Source organism: Palaemon carinicauda, chromosome 38 (genome assembly GCF_036898095.1).
Source record: "Palaemon carinicauda isolate YSFRI2023 chromosome 38, ASM3689809v2, whole genome shotgun sequence".
NCBI lineage: Eukaryota > Metazoa > Arthropoda > Malacostraca > Decapoda > Palaemonidae > Palaemon > Palaemon carinicauda.
This window is the reverse complement of record NC_090762.1, coordinates 47,532,312-47,552,311: the sequence shown is the minus strand read 5'-3', so window position 1 is coordinate 47,552,311 and position 20,000 is coordinate 47,532,312. Positions and strand designations below refer to the sequence as shown.

General features: G+C 35.6%; 1 protein-coding gene across 2 annotated transcripts in view; it reads right to left on the bottom strand.

Moving 5' to 3' along the window:
• The window catches only part of LOC137630599 (uncharacterized), a 451,564-nt gene that overhangs the window by 255,641 nt on the left and 175,923 nt on the right, over nt 1-20,000 (bottom strand). Inside the window, exon 1 of one of the 2 annotated variants that reach the window (XM_068362188.1) lies at nt 19,651-19,994. The exons of the other annotated variant lie outside the window; for it this stretch is intronic. Within the exon in view, the coding sequence (XP_068218289.1) occupies nt 19,651-19,764 (114 nt within the window). The 5' untranslated portion in view covers nt 19,765-19,994. Of the gene's footprint in view, nt 1-19,650; nt 19,995-20,000 lie in introns of those variants that run through there. 2 annotated transcript variants of the gene reach the window in all.

Genomic DNA, 20,000 nt, shown 5'->3' with positions numbered 1-20,000 from the left:
AGACAGTAAAATGCCAACACTTCCCAAAACCCCATCCGTCTACTGTATTTGTAAACTCCTTGATCACACAATGAATAAGGCGTGGGCTAGCAACGGCATTCCATAATCATATGAAAATTAATATTTTATTTCATTAATATCATAAAGAACAAAGTTGTTTCTCTCTCTCTCTCTCTCTCCTCTCTCTCTCTCTCTCTCTCTCTCTCTATATATATATATATATATATATATGTATGTATGTATATATCCTTCCTACCATGCTAAGCGGGTACCACTCGGAAAGCACAATATGCCATACATTGCCCAAAACTGAGGTATGGTGGTAAGGTAAGGAGGAGGCAGCTGGAAGGGACGAATTAGTGTGTGTGCGCTCGTCTGTGTGTATATATATCTAAATATTTAGCCATCATTCTGACGGATCGCATACGCCAGTTGTATATAAGAAGTAAACGTGAGAATGTTTTCTGCAACCACTGTGTTCAAACCGGTGCAAGGAGAGCCGGACTGCTGATACATTATACAAGGAGGCTTGTTGGTTACAAAAAAATGCTTACTATACTGATAGGAATTCGATAAGAACTTGGTGCATTACGCAACACTGGTCGATGTCGACATATCCGACCCGGTCTGACCCCGACGTTACGGGAAAGGTATGGGGGGATTTATCCCTAGATTTGGGGATTTTGTGTCTGATTGGGGATATTCCGTACAAATTTCTATGAGGAAGAAATAAAGATGAGTAAACCTTTCTATTGTTGCAATTAGTTTGCTTGCATTTATATGAAGTATAGTCTTACTTACTTTTTATAGTTTATTTATGAAAGCTCTTTTTAATGTTGTTGCTGTTCTTATAATGTGTTATTCTAATTGTTCATTACTTCTCTTGTAGTTATTCCGTACAAATTTCTATGAAGAAGAAACAGATGAGTAAACCTTTATATTATTGCAATTAGTTTGCTTGCATTTATATGAAGTATAGTCTTACTTACTTTTTATAGTTTACTTTTGAAAGATCTTTTTAATGTTGTTACTGTTCTTACAATGTGTTATTTTAATTGTCCATTACTTCTCTTGTAGTTTATTTATTTCTCTATTTCCTTTCCTCAATGCTATTCTTCTCTGTTGGAGCCCTTGGGGTTATAGTATCCTTTAGGGTTTTAGCTTGGCTAGTAGTAGTAGTAGTAGTAGTAGTAGTAGTAATAAAGTGGCTTAATCTACAAATTATACTATTTCTATCAAAAAATTTTTAACTATCATTTCATATTAAGATATGATGATCGTTTTACGCAAAGCCAAAGTAAATTAAAGCATAAAAATTATGCTTGGTTAATGGACGAACGAACATCAATGATGAAATATAAATATGGATAACAAAGGAACATTAGATATTAACTCACTTTTGAATATTGAATATTCTTTTACACACACACACACACACACACATATATATATATATATATATATATATATATACACAACAACAACAAATGCAATCGTTTCTAGTCTAATGCAGGGCAAAGGCCTCAGACTGAAGATTATTGATGGTGGGAGACTTTAGTCTGATCACACACAACAAACCAACCTAGTGTAGGTGTACCTGAGTAGTAAAGCTTTGCTGAACAAAGCGATACACAAACCCTTTCACCACGTTAAGATATCCCCACTCAGATATGGGGATTTATCCCTAGATTTTGGGATTTTGGGTGTGATGGGGATATTCTGTACAATTTCTATGAAGAAGAAACAAAGATGAGTAAACCATCATATTGTTGTTTTTAGTTTGCTTGCACTTACATGAAGTATTGTGAGTAATTTCTATATCAGTAAAGCCTACAGGATGAGAAAATATATCTGTGGAAATAAGGATTTTTGGGCTGTTTTGGGGATTATTTTATGAGTTTTGGGGATTTTTTAGACTAACCCATCTGGTAACCACTGCTCCAAAATCCTCTCCTGTTGTGGATTTCAACGACTCAATGAAATCGATGTTAACGGTTGAAAAACATCACGCATGCTTGAGAGTTCCGGATTTTTCTGAACCACATACCACAGTTAGTCTATTCTTAACTCCAGTTAATCCATGGAGTAACGATTGATACATTTGCCTTACGTAGATTCGCTGAACATTTTGTCAGGGTGCAGTGTTGTTGACACCACATTTAAGAGAATTTTTATCATGGCCAATATCGGTAATATTGTAGATGCAGGATATGTTGGGTCATCGGATAATACTTTGATGTTAGGTTTTTTCATTTATTTTCTTTTAAGTTTTAAAGATTTAAAGATCACTCATGAATGGCAGAGGGAAAGGACAGTGGCAATTAATGCCTAAGAAACTTTCTAAATATACATAGAATCAGCGTTCAAGCCCCCTCTACACCAAAGCTAGCAAGGAAGGCCAGGCAATGGCTGCTCATGAATCAGCAGGTAGACCTATAGGCTCCCCCACCAACAACCCCCCCCCCCCAACTAACCCTTAGCTCAAAATGATGGTGAGGTTGCCGACACTATCAGAAACTATCCCAGCTTGAGCGGATCTCGAACCCCAGTCCAGCAGATCGCCAGGCAGGGACGTTTCAAGTGGGAAAATTCTAGCTGTAAGTTACCGGGCAATAGAATTCATTATCTGGAGTTAAACGTTTACGATAATGCAGCATGGTGTCAAAAGGTACTATATCGAACGATATTATTATTATTATTATTATTATTATTATTATTATTATTAATATTATTATTATTATTATCATAATTTTTTTTTTTTAGATCGCTGCATAATGGTAGACTTTTTTGGAATGAGAATAAGAGTATATAAGGGTCGCTGCTTTCCTACTAAAATGCCATAACAACACATTAATTACATGCGAGGCACAGAGAACACAGATTCTGTTCACCAGTGAAACCATTTTTTGTTTACCTTTCAAAATGTCAAAATACGCATTTGATCTTCTAGTTAAACACTATCAATTTATGTAAACTAAATATTACGTTACCGTGTAAAAATACCACACACCATGTAATGAAGTACAGTAGACTCTGGTCTTTATATCTTAATCAGGTTAAATTATATTTGGTTATTAATGTAGGTTACATAAAATAAATCTACCTTAACAACTGAATGAAATTTAGTAAAAGAAACTTCTCCTTATACAAACCAAAAATTTTTCTTTTCTGCGAATTACTACTATTTATAATAGAAAAACTATATTAGTCAAGACACCGGAGCATTACAAGAACAGTATGGCTCTCTCTCTCTCTCTCTCTCTCTCTCTCAAAACTAGTTAGTAAAGACCGAGCATTACAAGATCTCTCTCTCTCTCTCTCTCTCTCTCTCTCTCTCTCTCCTCAAAACTAGTTAGTCAAGACATCGGAACATTACAAAATCTCTCTCTCTCTCTCTCTCTCTCTCTCTCTCAAACTAGTTAGTCAAGACATCGGAGCATTACAAGATCATTTTCTCTCTCTCTCTCTCTCTCTCTCTCTCTCTCTCTCTCTCTCTCAAAACTAGTTAGTCAAGACATCGGAGCATTACAAGATCTCTCTCTCTCTCTCTCTCTCTCTCTCTCTCTCTCTCTCATAACTAGTTAGTCAAGACATCGGAACATTACAAAATCTCTCTCTCTCTCTCTCTCTCTCTCTCTCAAAACTAGTTAGTCAAGACATCGGAACATTACAAAATCTCTCTCTCTCTCTCTCTCTCAAAACTAGTTAGTAAAGACATCGGAGCATTACAAGATTCATTCTCTCTCTCTCTCTCTCTCTCTCCCCTCTCTCTCTCTCTCTCTCTCTCTCTCTCTCAAAACTAGTTAGTCAAGACATCGGAGCATTACAAGATCATTCTCTCTCTCTCTCTCTCTCTCTCCTCTCTCTCCTCTCTCTCATAACTAGTTAGTCAAGACATCAGAACATTACAAAATCTCTCTCTCTCTCTCTCTCTCTCTCTCTCTCTCAAAACTAGTTAGTCAAGACATCGGAACATTACAAAATCTCTCTCTCTCTCTCTCTCAAAACTAGTTAGTCAAGACATCGGAGCATTACAAGATCATTCTCTCTCTCTCTCTCTCTCTCCCCTCCTCTCTCTCTCTCTCTCTCTCAAAACTAGTTAGTCAAGACATCGGAGCATTACAAGATCATTCTCTCTCTCTCTCTCTCTCTCTCTCTCTCTCTCTCAAAACTAGTTAGTCAAGACATCGGAGCATTACAAGATCATTCTCTCTCTCTCTCTCTCTCTCTCTCTCTCTCTCTCTCAAAACTAGTTAGTCAAGACATCGGAACATTACAAAATCTCTCTCTCTCTCTCTCTCTCTCTCTCTCAAAATTAGTTAGTAAAGACATCGGAGCATTACGATCTCTCTCTCTCTCTCTCTCTCTCTCTCTCTCTCTCTCTCAAAATTAGTTAGTAAAGACATCGGAGCATTACAAGATCATTCTCTCTCTCCTCTCTCTCTCCTCTCTCTCTCTCTCTCTCTCAAAACTAGTAAGACATCGGAACATTACAAAATCTCTCTCTCTCTCTCTCTCTCTCTCTCTCTCTCAAAACTAGTTAGTAAAGACATCGGAGCATTACAAGATCATTCTCTCTCTCTCTCTCTCTCTCTCTCTCTCTCTCTCAAAACTAGTTAGTAAAGACATCGGAGCATTACAAGATCATTCTCTCTCTCTCTCTCTCTCTCTCTCTCTCTCTCTCAAAACTAGTTAGTCAAGACATCGGAACATTACAAAATATCTCTCTCTCTCTCTCTCTCTCTCTCTCTCTCTCTCTCCCTCAAAACTAGTTAGTCAAGACATCGGAGCATTACAAGATCATTCTCTCTCTCTCTCTCTCTCTCTCTCTCTCTCTCTCAAAACTAGTTAGTAAAGACATCGGAGCATTACAAGGTCTCTCTCTCTCTCTCTCTCTCTCTCTCAAAACTAGTTAGTAAAGACATCGGAGCATTACAAGATCATTCTCTCTCTCTCTCTCTCTCTCTCTCTCTCTCTCTCAAAACTAGTTAGTAAAGACATCGGAGCATTACAAGATCATTCTCTCTCTCTCTCTCTCTCTCTCTCTCTCTCTCTCTCTCTCAAAACTAGTTAGTCAAGACATCGGAACATTACAAAATATCTCTCTCTCTCTCTCTCCTCTCTCTCTCTCTCTCTCTCTCTCAAAACTATTTAGTAAAGACATCGGAGCATTACAAGATCATTCTCTCTCTCTCTCTCTCTCTCTCTCTCTCTCTCTCAAAACTAGTTAGTAAAGACATCGGAGCATTACAAGGTCATCTCTCTCTCTCTCTCTCTCTCTCTCTCTCTCTCTCTCAAAACTAGTTAGTAAAGACATCGGAGCATTACAAGATCATTCTCTCTCTCGTCTCTTCTCTCTCTCTCTCTCTCTCTCTCTCTCTCTCTCAAAACTAGTTAGTCAAGACATGAGAACATTATAAAATCATTATCTCTCTCTCTCTCTCTCTCTCTCTCTCTCTCTCTCTCTCCCTCTCTCTAAACACTAAGAATTACCATATCAGCATGGCTTTCTCTCTCTCTGTCTCTCTCTCGCTCTCTCTCACTCTCTCCCAAAACTAGTTAACGGTTTGGCAAACTGGTTTTGTCCTGTAAGTGGATGCAAGGGTGTGCGTGAGACCTCTCCTTTGAGTCCCGACCCAACACCAGATTCGTGTGGTTATTGTGAAGAAGGAACGAGAACATGGAACAAAAGCAGCTACACTTGACCCAGAGGTCAGATAGAGTGACGACAAGCTATGGAAACATATGACGAAGTAGAACATGAGACTAAAAATAATTGAATACAATTATTATTATCATAAAAAGTGAATATTATCACTATTCTTATTAAAATAATTAACTGACTATTATCAGTATTCTTATTAAAATAATTTCTATCAAAATTACTGATGGATTACAAATAATTTATGGAAATATCAAAATTATTGAAATTAAAATATTTATAGAATTATCAAAATTACTATTAGATTAAAATCAAAATAACCATTGAATTATCAAAATGATCATTGTTGAAGCTAAAATAATTATTATAATTAATACCAATATTATCATAGTACAAAAACTATCCGGATAAACTGGTACTAACATCATTATTAAAGTGTTAACTAAAATTATTAATACGATTAATTTTACCTACAGAAGTGATAAAAAGTGGGGCTCAAGATGGAGTTTGAGGTCATGCTCCAAAAAAAAAACACACAGATATATATATATATATATATATATATATAAACGTTTTGCTGTCAGAGGTAAGGTGGGAAACAATGATATCCTAGCTTCAACAAAGAGAGGCCCACTCAAGTGTCTGAAATCTCGCCATCCTTGTAAGCTAAGGAATGGTGGATTGGTGGCTATGGGGGAAGCCTACTGGTCTGCATGCTGAGTCATCAGCAGCCCTTGCCTAGCTCTCCCTGGTCCTAGCTTGGGTGTAAAGGGTTGGGCGCTTATCATATATGTGTTCAGTCAGTCTCTTGGGCAACGTCACTGTTCCTTGCCTCTGCCATTCATAAGCGAAAAAAAATCAATAGTAATTACTGGAGATCTGAAATTTTTGATAATTTCAATAAAGTGTTGATTATGATTAATGAAAATGTTTGATCTAATCAATAGTTTACAGTATCTTGATAACAAGAGTAATGATATAAACCAAACTGTTAAGAAGTTCTTAAAGAGGGAACAAGAAATAACTCAATTACCCGAAAGTTAAATATAATGCGGCAAAGCAAGTGATCATCCACATAAAATATCTGCTATAGGTGAGGCTCTGGATTCAGGAACATGTAACACCCGTGTGTCACACGAACGTACTTAGTAACGACATTTCTCTCTTTTGTATATATATTATCCTTTGTATCTTCGCTCTCCCCTCGCACTGACAGTAACTTGTAATAACATGTCTGCCTACTTCATTGTTAACTGTTAACAGAACCGGTTGCCGGTTGGACAAGAAATAGCATGTTGTATTATATGACTTTTTTACCGGGACTTGGTGTGTATATAAACCGGTGTTCAGTAATAAAGTTACTCAGTTGCTTTCATCTCACCTTTTGAGTCACAACCTACTCTTGGCCCGTCACAAACTAAAGGAAAATTTAAAAAAAATAGATACTAACTAAAAATAATCACTTTTCGTCGCTCTTCCTGATTAATAATTAGCAATAGACCAGTATTACAAAAAATGGCCCCAGCTCCAGCAGTGAACGAGATATATAAAATCCGTGTAATTAATATATACAACAACAAATAGAGCCATTTCTAGTCCAATACAGGACAAAGGCCTCAGGCATGTCTTTATTTACATCTGGGGTTTGGCCACTTTCCATCACCAAACTGGCCACTTCAAGTTGTTGATGGTGGGATACTTTTCTTTGATCCCTCACAGCAAACCAACCTAATATGGGTGGCCCTGACCAGTGCACTTTTGCTGATCATAGTGATATACAAAAACACTTTCATCACGTTGAGTGTATATATATATATATATATATATATATAGCCTAAACAGCGTAGAAAAATCTCCGTTCAAAAATGAATTTTAACAAAGGATTAATTATATATTATTTCACATTTCGGCGAACCTTGTGCCCACTTAACAACGTCTTCTTGCTGTCCCCAAACGAAGGAAATACCCCATGATAACAATGATAAAAACATAGCGAGTCATTATCACACGAGCTGATTGAATTACTGCATCGTTCAATACCGTCATCCACCTCAAATCCAACCAAGTCCCTCGACCCAAGGACCCACTCGAGTTTTATTAAAACAACTGAGATTACACTTACGTGCCAGAGAGATGACTAGCATTTAATTATCGTGGTATTTGATTTCATTTGATTTATAAAATTTTGAGTTATTTGGTTCTGTGCTGGGACCGAGGAGGCTATTCGGCTCTGAGAAGCAGTCAGGCGGAAACCCCGCAGAAGGCTAAAAAATGGGTGCAGTTAAGGGTAGGAGGGACGTTGCAGACTTTTTAAGATGTAATACTTTTGGGGAGGGAGTGACGAGGGCTAAGGAGGAACCAGTTAGGGGGAGAGGATCGAGAGTGAGGCAGAGAATTAGGTAAAGGATGATGTGCAGAGAAGATATTTGGTGGAAGAGGAGGAGAGGGTGCATCAGGCAACCAACCCCTTAATGTAGGGATAACGGTGGGAAAGAATAAGACTAGCATAGTGGGAGGTTCACTGACAAATCTAAACAGAACTAACCCAACCCCCAACCAAAATAGAATCCAGCAGCGGTAATTACCATAAGGTATTTATACCTATAAAATAAATTCCTACTAAATTACGTAGTTATGAGATCCGTATCAAATGCATGCTAGTGCAAAACTCTTCAAGTGAAACTCTATTTTCCAAAATATACTGGTTTTGTGGGAAAATAATTCAGGTCGAAAATACAGGTTTTAAAATGGAATCGAATGCATCTTTTAAAACTGGCCTCGAATTCAGGTTTTAAAACTGGTATCAATTACATGATTTATGTTATGCAACAATCCCAAATAAAGAAGTCAAGACCCAGGGAGACTATTTACTAATAAATTAAAAAGACGAAACAAATACAGAAGAAAATATTCTCATGTTAACGACACTAAATCAGTGAAACTAAAGAAAATAAAAGTGTTTTTCCTTCTTTCTTTCTTTATTTATTTGACCTGAATGCAACATCAACAAGTGCGACTTTTGTGTGAATCATCTCTCTCTCTCTCTCTCTCTCTCTCTCTCTCTCTCTGTGTGTGTGTGTGTGTGTGTGTGTGACAAATACCAGTTTAAAGAAGATATTAGGAAATCGTCATCGTGAATGACTCAATCGTGAGTTGGGACATGAGTGACGCAGTAACGCTTGGTCTTGTCTTTTCACATATCTTTACACTTGACACTTTTCATCCCAAGTTTTCCCTTTTATACTTAATGGCACATGTTTGAAATTGATAGATCACAAATAACTGAAATGTATAGTAATTAATTCATATGCATATAATGAATATTCACACACATATACAATATACAACAACAGGTGTAATCTTTCCATTGCAGGACAAAGGGCTCAGGCGTGTCTTTAGTCAAGTCTGGGGCAGTGTGTGTGTGTGTGTGTGTATATATATATATATATATATACATACATACATACATATATATATATATATATATATGTGTGTGTGTATGACGTCTAAATATGAGAGGAATTAAAAAGTATTCCAATTCCATAAAAAAAAAGAAGAAAAAAAATCTCTGGGCCTAGTTATCTGAATATAAAAGGTCTACCTCCATGCGTGGGTCAATCATTCAATATATCCCTTTTAATACCGTTCGGCTGATATAGCTATCAAGAGATTAGGAGACAAACCTAATATACAGTAGTTCAATTGTGAATCAGAACAGTAAACGAGTGTAAGAGGATTAGATCATAGTTGATAATTCAATTCTTAGGATAAGATATACGGTTCGCATTATTTTCTTTCTCTAAAACACCCACATTCATATCTCAGTCCCTTAAAATAGATCTCTTGATTTACATTTATCTAGCGTTACGGCATAAAACTATTGAGAGTAGCTGGGTCTTTTCTTAGCATCATTGTTGAATTTTCAAGTAATAGCTTGCGAAGATTTGCTGTTGATGGGCACCATAGTGATTATAGCAATGTGATATCTGCTGTTACTCAGGGTAGTGTTCTTGGTCCATTACTTTTCATACTAATTTATATACACATGGTGTGTGGTTTGGCCTTGAAAACAAGCTTGTTGCATATGCAGTTGATGCTACTCTCTTTGCATCAATGCAATCTCCTGATTGTAGATCTGGGGTTGCTGATTCCCTTAATGGAGGTTTGGTGCAAATTATGGGACATGAAGTTGAACCTTAACAAAACTCAAAGTTTGTAAGTAGATCGAGGACAGTGGTACCACGACATCTAGAGCTCTGAATTGATAATGTTTCTTTAACTATACACGATTCCTCTAAAACTAAGGTGTGATTTTTTATTGTAGATTTAGTTTTGAGAACACATTCGGTCTGCATCTTCTTCAATTAAATAAAATAATTTGCATACTGAGATTGTCTTTCAAGATTTGAGTGACCAAATTCCGCTGTAGAAAAGTTTTATTTCTTGCATTCTACATTGCATCTGGTCTTCAACTGCTGATTTTCATTTTAATTTGTTGAACAAAAACTTGCTGTCTACTAAATTTCTTATTCCTGATCTGGATATTAATTTCTGGCACTATCGTTCAATTAGTTCGTTATACATGTTGCATAAGATTTTTCATAGCACTGATCATTCTTTGCATTCGGATCTTCGCAGACTGTACCATCCTGTATGTACTACTAGTTATGCAGTTAATTCTAACAGTCTTGCCTTCTCCATCATGTCTCAATACTACACAGTATTCCGGAAGCTTTATTCCTACTATAAATGGAGTGGTCATTTTAATCAGGCAATTGAACTGGTAGAACTTCACAAGTTCACAGATGAATCGGTGGAACTTCGGAAGTTCAAACTTGCAGACTGAAACATATCTCTTCATAGTTTTTAAGACAGATCTATTTCAACGCTGTTACTGATCTTAACATATTTCATATCCTTCATTCATTGCTTATATAGTTTATCTATTTCCTCATTTGCTTTCCTCACTGGGCCATTTTTACGTTGGAGCTCTTGGGCTTATAGCATCCTGCTTCACCATGTAGGGTTACAGCTTGGTTGATAATAATAATAATAATAATAATAATAATAATAATAATAATAATAATAATAATAATAATAATAATAATAATAATAATAAATTTTTTCTAACAAGCACAAATATACATTTTGTTTGGTTTACACTCGCCTAAGAAAATACATATTTGCAAAGAACAATGACCATAAAACATATTACAATACACAGTGTTTGTGCTTGCCAATTCACCCAGACAAAAAGAAAAAAGTTCACAAAAATAAAAGAAATGAAGAAAAGAGAATCGACAAGAAGACGGAAAAAACAAAGCCGAAGACGATTGCCAAATAGCCATCCACTGACAATGCAAGAACCTTTAATCTTTGATTCTTTGTTGCAGAATTCTTTTAATGAGATAAAACAACAGCATCACCTTTGATGTCTAATGACCGCTATCACATCTGTTTTGTAATGAACGTACAAAAACAAAGAATAATATAAAACTCATTAATGGGAATAGTGTCAACTTGAGAATACAATTATATATATATATATATATATATACATATATATATATATATACATATATATATATATATATATATACATACCTAGAGATTGCAAATTTAGGCAGGGGAAGGAAGAGAAGACGATGGATTGACGAAATAATAGTTTGAGGGTGTGTGGACTATCATAGGAAGACCATAAACAGACGCAAGTGGAAAGACATGTTTGAGGACTTTGTTCTAAAGTTGACAAGTAACGGATGATTATATATATATATATATATATATGTGTGTGTGTGTGTGTGTGTTTGTGTATAATATATATATACATATATACATATATATATATATATATATATATATAGCATTTATAGGTGATCATTAAAAGGGTGGATACAAAATAAACTTGCAATACTAAAATTCCTATGTATTCATGTTTTTATTACCCATTTTTCATAGGCTTTCCATCATCCCATTAAATGATTATTCTTGACTTGATTACAACAATTTCCCTACTGATACAAAGAATGGCGAAGAAATTTCAAGTTTATCCAAAATTACTATTTCTTACTTTTAATTTTGTTCGTAGGGGTAATTAAACTAACAACCTCTAAGCTTAAACCATTCATTAATATGACCTTCCCACCTATTCATTAAACCCTAAAAACTGCCTCCATTTTTAAAAACTCATTCTGACGATTGAGAACAAACCCATTGGGACGTAAGACAAACATCTCGAGCAATGGGAGATGACGTGAACCTGAGAGATATTAATGAAATAATTACACGAATGAAGGAGTGGCAGATACTTATAGTTATGCACTCTCATATCTGATTTTACGAGAGAGAGAGAGAGAGAGAGAGAGAGAGAGAGAGAGAATTGAAAACTAATTTTTAAATTGCATCTTCGTAAATAAGATAGGAGGTACATCTCACAATGAATATATATATATATATATATATATATGAATATATATATATATATATAAATAAAATGTATATATATATACACACACACACACATATATATATACACACATATATATATATATATATATACACGCACACCCATACACACATCCACACACACACATATATATATATATATATATATACTACTGTAAATATATATATATATATATATACTGTAAATATATATATATATATATATATGAATATATATATATATATATATAAATAAAATGTATATATATACACACACACACACAATATATATATATATATATATATACACGCACACCCATACACACACACACACACACACATATATATATATATATATAAACTTATATCAAATAGACAGGTTATGCAAGAGATTCAGATGAAACGATAAACCCCGTCTTCTCTCAATAAACTAAGCAACAACTCTATACAAAAAGTCTTGGCAAATATTGGAGCAACAAAAGCAAATTCCTGCAATCACAAACCGTCTGCTTGGTAATTCTCTTCTCAGAAGTAATTGCATCTTTAATAATGTCAAACTGTCATTAAACCGAACAAAATAAAATTATTTTATCTGGGTTCTTGATCCGTCCTTGAATAAAGCCACAAAAAAAGGGTCCCTTTCTAACCTTCGGCGCCTCTAATGGCACAGTTGGGCATTTTCTTGGCAAGCAACAGACTGAGCCCGATTGCTTCTTGAAGGAATATAAGAGTCTGGCTGTTAACTATCCCACTCAAGATCAGGGCAACATGATGACCTAAATGCTACTTTTAAGCTTTTGTTCAGAAGCCTGACAGAGATTGCGATTATAATTATTATTATTATTAGCCAAGCTACAATCCTAGTTGGAAAAGCAGGACGTTATGCGCCCAAGCACTCCAACAGGGAAAAATAGCCCAGGGAGGAAAAGAAATGAGGAAATAAAAAAATTACAATAACAGTAATGAACAATGAAAAATACAATATTTTATGAACATTAACATTAAAATAGATCTTACACAAATAAACTATAAACACTTAAAAAAAAAAACAATAATAGAAATAAGATAGAAGAGTGCGCCTGAGTGTACCCTTGAGCGAGAGAACTCTACCCGAAGACAATGCAAGATGCTAAGATTAAAGGTACAATATTCTGACACAGCCATATCCATTTTTTTTCTTTAGTTGCCATCGATTGATTCTTAACAACTAACTATTAATTCTTCGTTGTCATCTACCCAAATATTTATGATAACCTCGCATTCGGTACAATCGCTGCTCATATTCTCACTCCTCTGACTCTGTCCTTGAATAACTTACGTCTGCATTCAGTTTTATTCATAGTCGAGTCTTTGTTAGTTTTTTCTTTCATGTACGCTTACTATACTGAGGAGACTTTTTAAATCAGTTCGCATAAAGAGCAAATTCTAACACAGGAACAATGAAAAGAGCACAAAACTCGTTTCTCTTCAAAAACCTTCAAAACATCTTAATTCACATGCGATCTAATAAATGTTTAAGTGAACTTCCTGGTTTTCAATCCTCTTGCAATTATTGTAACACTTCGAAAACTATATTCCACAGTTAGCAGATCGTGATAAAACTCGCTCTGTAACAGTTTATCAATTTTATAAACATAAGCTAACTTTAACATTAAATATTTCTCAAATCTTTTCGGTATCGGCTACATAATATACGAGAACTTTTTTTTTTCTTTTTTACTTTTTTTATAATGAACATATTTTAAAGGGTATTACTGTATTCATATTGATCATGATTGACGAAACTTATAACTAAGTCGGGAAGCGTCTATCCGAAGAATCATTCAGCAAAGATTCAATTTTACATGTAGGCATTTACACAAATAACTGCAGAAATGTATTTAGCCAAAATTTCCAATCAATCATGTCATCGTAGTATTTGGTCATATCGTTGGAGCTTGTGAAGAATAAGGCGATTTATAATTTTACGTCCATTAATTTTATTAGTAGCAAATTGTTTTATCAAGATAAATTATCATAGATCCAGATGAAGAAGGAAAGATTTAGGTACTGTGTCTCTACGTGAGGGTCTCCTATCTCTTTCCTGTTAATATGAAGCTAGCGGTACTCCGTCAAAAAAAAAAAAAAAAAAAATAAATAAATAAACCTTACAGCAGGAAGCGTCCCTACCTCGCGATTTTGACTGGCGTTCGAGTCCCGCTCAAGCTCGATGGTTTCTTGTAGCATCCTTACCATCCTTGTCAGCTAAGGATGGGGTGTTTGGGGGAACATATAGGTCTATTTGCTAAGTCATCAGCGGCCATTGCCTATCCCTTCATGGTCCTAGCTTGAGCGGAGAAGGGGCTTAGGCGTTGATCATATGCATACTGTTTATGGTCAGTCTCTAGGGCATTGTCCTGCTAGCTAGGGCATTGCCACTGTCCCTTGCCTCTAACATTCATGAGAGGCCTTTAAACTTTCCGTTAAGTTTATATGCTCTGTATTTTCTGCTTCAAATTGTGTTTCTCATTAGTTGAAACTTCTGTTTCTTCTCCTATCCCAGTAACTTTAAGTAATATATATGTTTCCACAGAGGAACGATTCTTACTAGGTCGAACCATATGGCATTGGTTCTCTGAGACAAACTGGTTACCGCAATTTCATTTCATTCAAATCTTATACTGTAGATCTTTTGAAATTCCTTTAAGCGATACCCTGAAAGATCCTGAATGCAAGAACATTAAATTGGGCCAAGTATTCTGATATCACATATTTATATAACTACTTTCATCTATCATTTAGGTGCTAAGAAAGTAAATACACTTTTAAAAGTCAAGCAATAATCTTTCATCCGAACTTTGGACTTACCAAATACTAATTTGTTCCAGAATAGCAAAAGCATCCCAGATTTAAATTTCTATTTATCACAGATTTTTATCTCATAATCTATTCTTTTTCTACTATATTCAATATATATTTTACTTATCTATTTATTATCTCTAATATAAATAGTATCTGTTTCAGTCCGAATTTAAAGGTACCAACTCTGTAGGGGCCGTTGCTTGTAGTTTATCTATCTCCTTACTTTCTTTCCTCACTGGGCTATTTATCCCTGTTGGAGCCCTTGGACTTAAAAAGCTTCCGACTTTACCAACTAGGGATGTAGCTTCGCTAGTAATAATAATCATATTACAAAAAGGCCTCAGACATGTCTTTCCACACGCGTCTGTTTATGGTCTTTCTATACAATGAAAAATCCTTAGTAGAATAAATAACTTCGTAATTTGACTCTTGCTCATTTGTTTCGTTCATTACACATTCACTATTATTAATATCAATATTATCATCATTACCAGCCAAGCTACAACCCTAATTGAAAAAGAAGAATGCTGCTAGTCCAAGGGCATCATCATGGAAAGCAGCCTAGTATCACCAGATTACAAAGATAATTCCACAGCTGGAATAAAACTTCTGGGATATGTGTATATGTATATATATATATATATATATATATATATATAATATATACACACACACACATATACATATATATATATATATATATATATATATATATATATATATATATATATATATATATATATATATATATATATATATTGCTGTTCAATTTCCACTTGAGAGGAAATTGGTATGTGAGACTGTTAGCCTCTCCCCATATCGTGTCCCCCAACTGCCGCTTGTATCCGGTAGAAACTGGATTGACATGTGCTCATCAGGCCGGGAACTAAGCACCAACAGTCTTGCTAATGTAACCATCCTAAAGTAGGGTGCGTTACATGTCCGTATATATTTTTCACCATTAAGTTTTTTCCCGTTTTAAGTGTATAGCCTTACATTATTTCTGCAAGTTTTAAGATGAGCTTGCAATAACGTAAACACTTTCCTTGACTTCAGCAGATCCTGGTACAGTTGAACACAGGCGTCTCTGGTATACCTTGCTCAAAAGAGGTGGACCCTGCCACAGCCTTATTTTGCCGCGAGTAACCAAACCGAGAGTGTAGGAAGAGATGGCTGAGAAGGTTGTTGGGCTAAACACAAGAACTTGCCGCCTAGTGGGGGTGGCGGTGGGTGCATTTCCTCAGAGCCAGGTTTAACGGGTTTAAAGCAAGGCCGACTCGACTAAGGCGGCCTTGTTTAAAGGCCACTCATGAATGGCAGAGGCAAGGGACAGTGATAATGCCGTAGCAAGCAGGACAATGCCCTAGAGGCTGTCCATATATACATATGATCAGCTCCCAAGCCCTCTCTCCATCCAAGCTAGGACTAAGGAGGGCTAGGTTATGGCTGCTGAGGACTCAACAGATAGGGATATAGGATCCCCCCAAACCCCAACTTCCTTATCTCTGAAGGATGTTGAGGTTGCATCGACCAATGGAACTAGAGAGTTTGAGTGCGACTCGAACCCTAGTCTGGCATTCAGCAGTCAGGGAGGTTACCACATCGGCCACCACAATCCCTGAAGGTGTAGCCCACCAGGAATTCTTGTGCTCAGCTGTACCCAACTCCTGATGGCCGGATTGGTGAACATTGTGACGGGAACATTCAATAAGCTCTGATATCCAAGAAAAAAGTGTCTATAAGGTGATGAAGCTTGGTTGGCCTACATGAACAACAGCATCATTTAAATACTATAAAAATATATTGGATACCTATATCAAAAGATTCAACTTAAGCCTATACATCTTGCCAAATTTCACAATCAATAACAATGAGACATAATGTGTTTATTTTCTTCATTTCATATTGATATTTGTAGTGAAACTGTGAGACTGGAGGAAAATTGCAACTATTTTACTATAATTTGTCTCTCTTTTGGTATATGGTCAAATACATCGCTTAAACATTAGCCTTCTAAAGTTTTTTTTATCACATCTTTTTATTTGATATATTTTCTTGGGATATTTCGTTGCTCATCTCTCTGGCCTTTGCTATAAAATAGGTGCAGAATCTTACTCCTTTTACTACCAACCAATATTCTCATCCGTGCCATTGGTTTTCGCATGGAAAATGGTTGAGGGTGCACTCGGGCACGCTATTCTATCTTGTTTATCAGCCTTTTTTTATAGTTTATATATGATAAGTCTAGTTTAATGTTATTTAATATTCTTGAAATGTTTTATTCTAATTGTTCATTACTTCGCTTGTACTTTACTTATTTTCCTGTTTCCCTTCCTCACTAGGCTATTTTTCCTTGTCGGAGCCTTTGGCCTTATAGCATCCTGCTTTACCAACTAGGGTTGTAACTTAACTTGTAATAATAATAATAATAATAATAATAATAATAATAATAATAATAATAATAATAATAATAATAATTTACCTGACCATATGTTTGAATAATGTAACATCATTTCTTCCCTTTTCTCTATGTTGAATATGGAAACAGCTCGCCATGTAATATGTCACAGACCCCATATAGGTAGTAGGTTAGACAGGACCCCATCCACCCGTTGAGATACTACCGCTAGAGAGTTATGGGGTTCTTTGACTGGCCAGACAGTACTATATTGGATCATTCTCTCTGGTTACGGGTCATTTTTCCTTTGCCTACATATACACTGAATAGTCTGGCATAGTCTTTAGAGATTTTCCTGTCCTCATACACTTGACAAAACTGAGATTACCAAACGATTCTTCTTCACCGAAGGGGTTAACTACTGCATTGTAATTGTTCAGTGGCTACTTTCCTCTTGTTAAGGGTAGAAGAGACTCTTTAGCTGTGGTAAGCAGCTCTTCTAGGAGGACACTCCAAAATCAAACAATTGTTCTCTAGTCTTGGGTAGTGCCATAGCCTCAGTACCATGGCCTTCCACTATCTTGGGTTAGAGTTCTCTAGCTTGAGGGTACACTCGGGCTCACTATTCTATCTAATTTCTCTTCCTCTTGTTTTGTTGAAGCTTTCATAGCTTATATAAGAAATATTCATTTTAATGTTGTTACTGTTCTTAACATATCTTATTCTTCCTCACTGGGCTATTTTCCCTGTTGGGGCCCTGGGCTTATAGCATCCTGCTTTTCCAACTAGGGTTGTAGCTTTGCAAATAATAATAATAATAATAATAATAATAATAATAATAATAATAATAATAATAATGGGATGTTAAATGCTACTTATCATACAGGATTTCAATATACAAGGTCAATTCCACCTCCAAACCATTTGATATTTGATAGCTTACTGGAAAAAAAATTGGTATAAAAACTTCTATTGCGACAAATTAAGTGTTTTTGAATTGATTTTTAATATTTTTAATCGTTCATTAACGAATAAAAAAATAAAATAAATAAAACATTATTAAGAAATTATTTTTTTTTATTTTAATATCACTCTGTTTGATAAAAATAATCAGCGGCAATAAACAAAAACAAAACACATTCCACGATATACTATATCGAAGGAAATAACAAAACCACGGGAGACCGAGCTACTTAGAGATAAGGCCACTCACTCAAAAGGGGCTTATCATTCAATTACATAACAAAAAAATTTACTTTGATAATTCTATTTTTGGAGAGACTGCATCGTTTTCGTATATTGGAATAAAATTGGTATAACTATGCTACAGTGTACAGAAATGGGTAATTGTTTATTTCTTATGTATACGTGTACACACACAGTATATATATATATATATATATATATATATATATATATATATATATATACACACACACACACACACACACACACACACACACACACACATATATATATATATATATATATATATATATATATATATATTTAAATATATATATATATATATATATATATATATATATATATATATATATATATATATATATATATATATATATATATTTCTGTGTGTATATGTGGGGGGGGGGGTTTGGATACCTTAACGTGGTGGAAAGGTTTGTGTATCGCTATTATCAACAAAGTTGGACTAGTCAGGACAATCTCTGCTACATTGGTTTGCTGTAAGTTCAGTAAAAAGAAAAAAAATAGGCCAAACCCCAGACATGAATTAACATATATGAAGCCTTTGTCCCGTAGTGGACTAGAAACTGCTGCATTTGTAGTGTATATAAACAAATACCTGTTGATTTCAAGTGTCTTAGCGTTGGAAATAGATACCTATATACCTCTACATAAATTGGCCTTGTCATTATCTTTAGATAATTGTCAAGTGTACTTGTAAAGTATGCAAAAGACAAATCCCAGTTAGGATCAAGTGCCGCCCGCGCTTTGTGTCAAGAAGAAACGAAAGCCTCTTGGCACACACCTGGCAACTCTGTAAATGCGGGAAACTTTCAGGGACAAAAGGGGGAAATGTGACCGTCGACTACTTGGCATCAAACACTGCTTCTCTTACAGTCAGTAAAGAGCTTTTAGAAAAAGCAGATTCATCCTGAAGTACCGGAGTTTATAAAAGGTATAGAAAGTCGTCTCAAGGCAATTGAGTTAATAGAAACATTAAGTACTTCATCGTTCATCAGATATACATAAAAACACACCACATCAAACGCTCTTCTCTAGTTACCAAGAACCAGCCAGCATCGGTGTATGATGATCTTACCTTCCTATGGCGGTGATAAGGAATGAAATCTTGTGGAAAAATTCTTTTAGCGCCTCTTTGTCCTTGGAACCAGTTGGCGCGAGTCCCTTTTCCCCTTGCCTCTCCTCTTGACATAGGCTCAGAGCGGTGACTTCAAAGTTTCCCTCATTTAGGGGAACATGCCAAAGTCGGGGCGAGGTTGAGCTACGTAGCTGCACCCCAACACGCGCTGCTTCTGCTGCTCCTCAGTCGCCACCAAACACGAACTTTCTCGTCGCACAGTAGCTTGATTCACATGGTTCGTACATGCAAGATCACGGCACCACCAACCCTGATGTGTGGCAGGGAGAGAGAGAGAGAGAGACTCTATC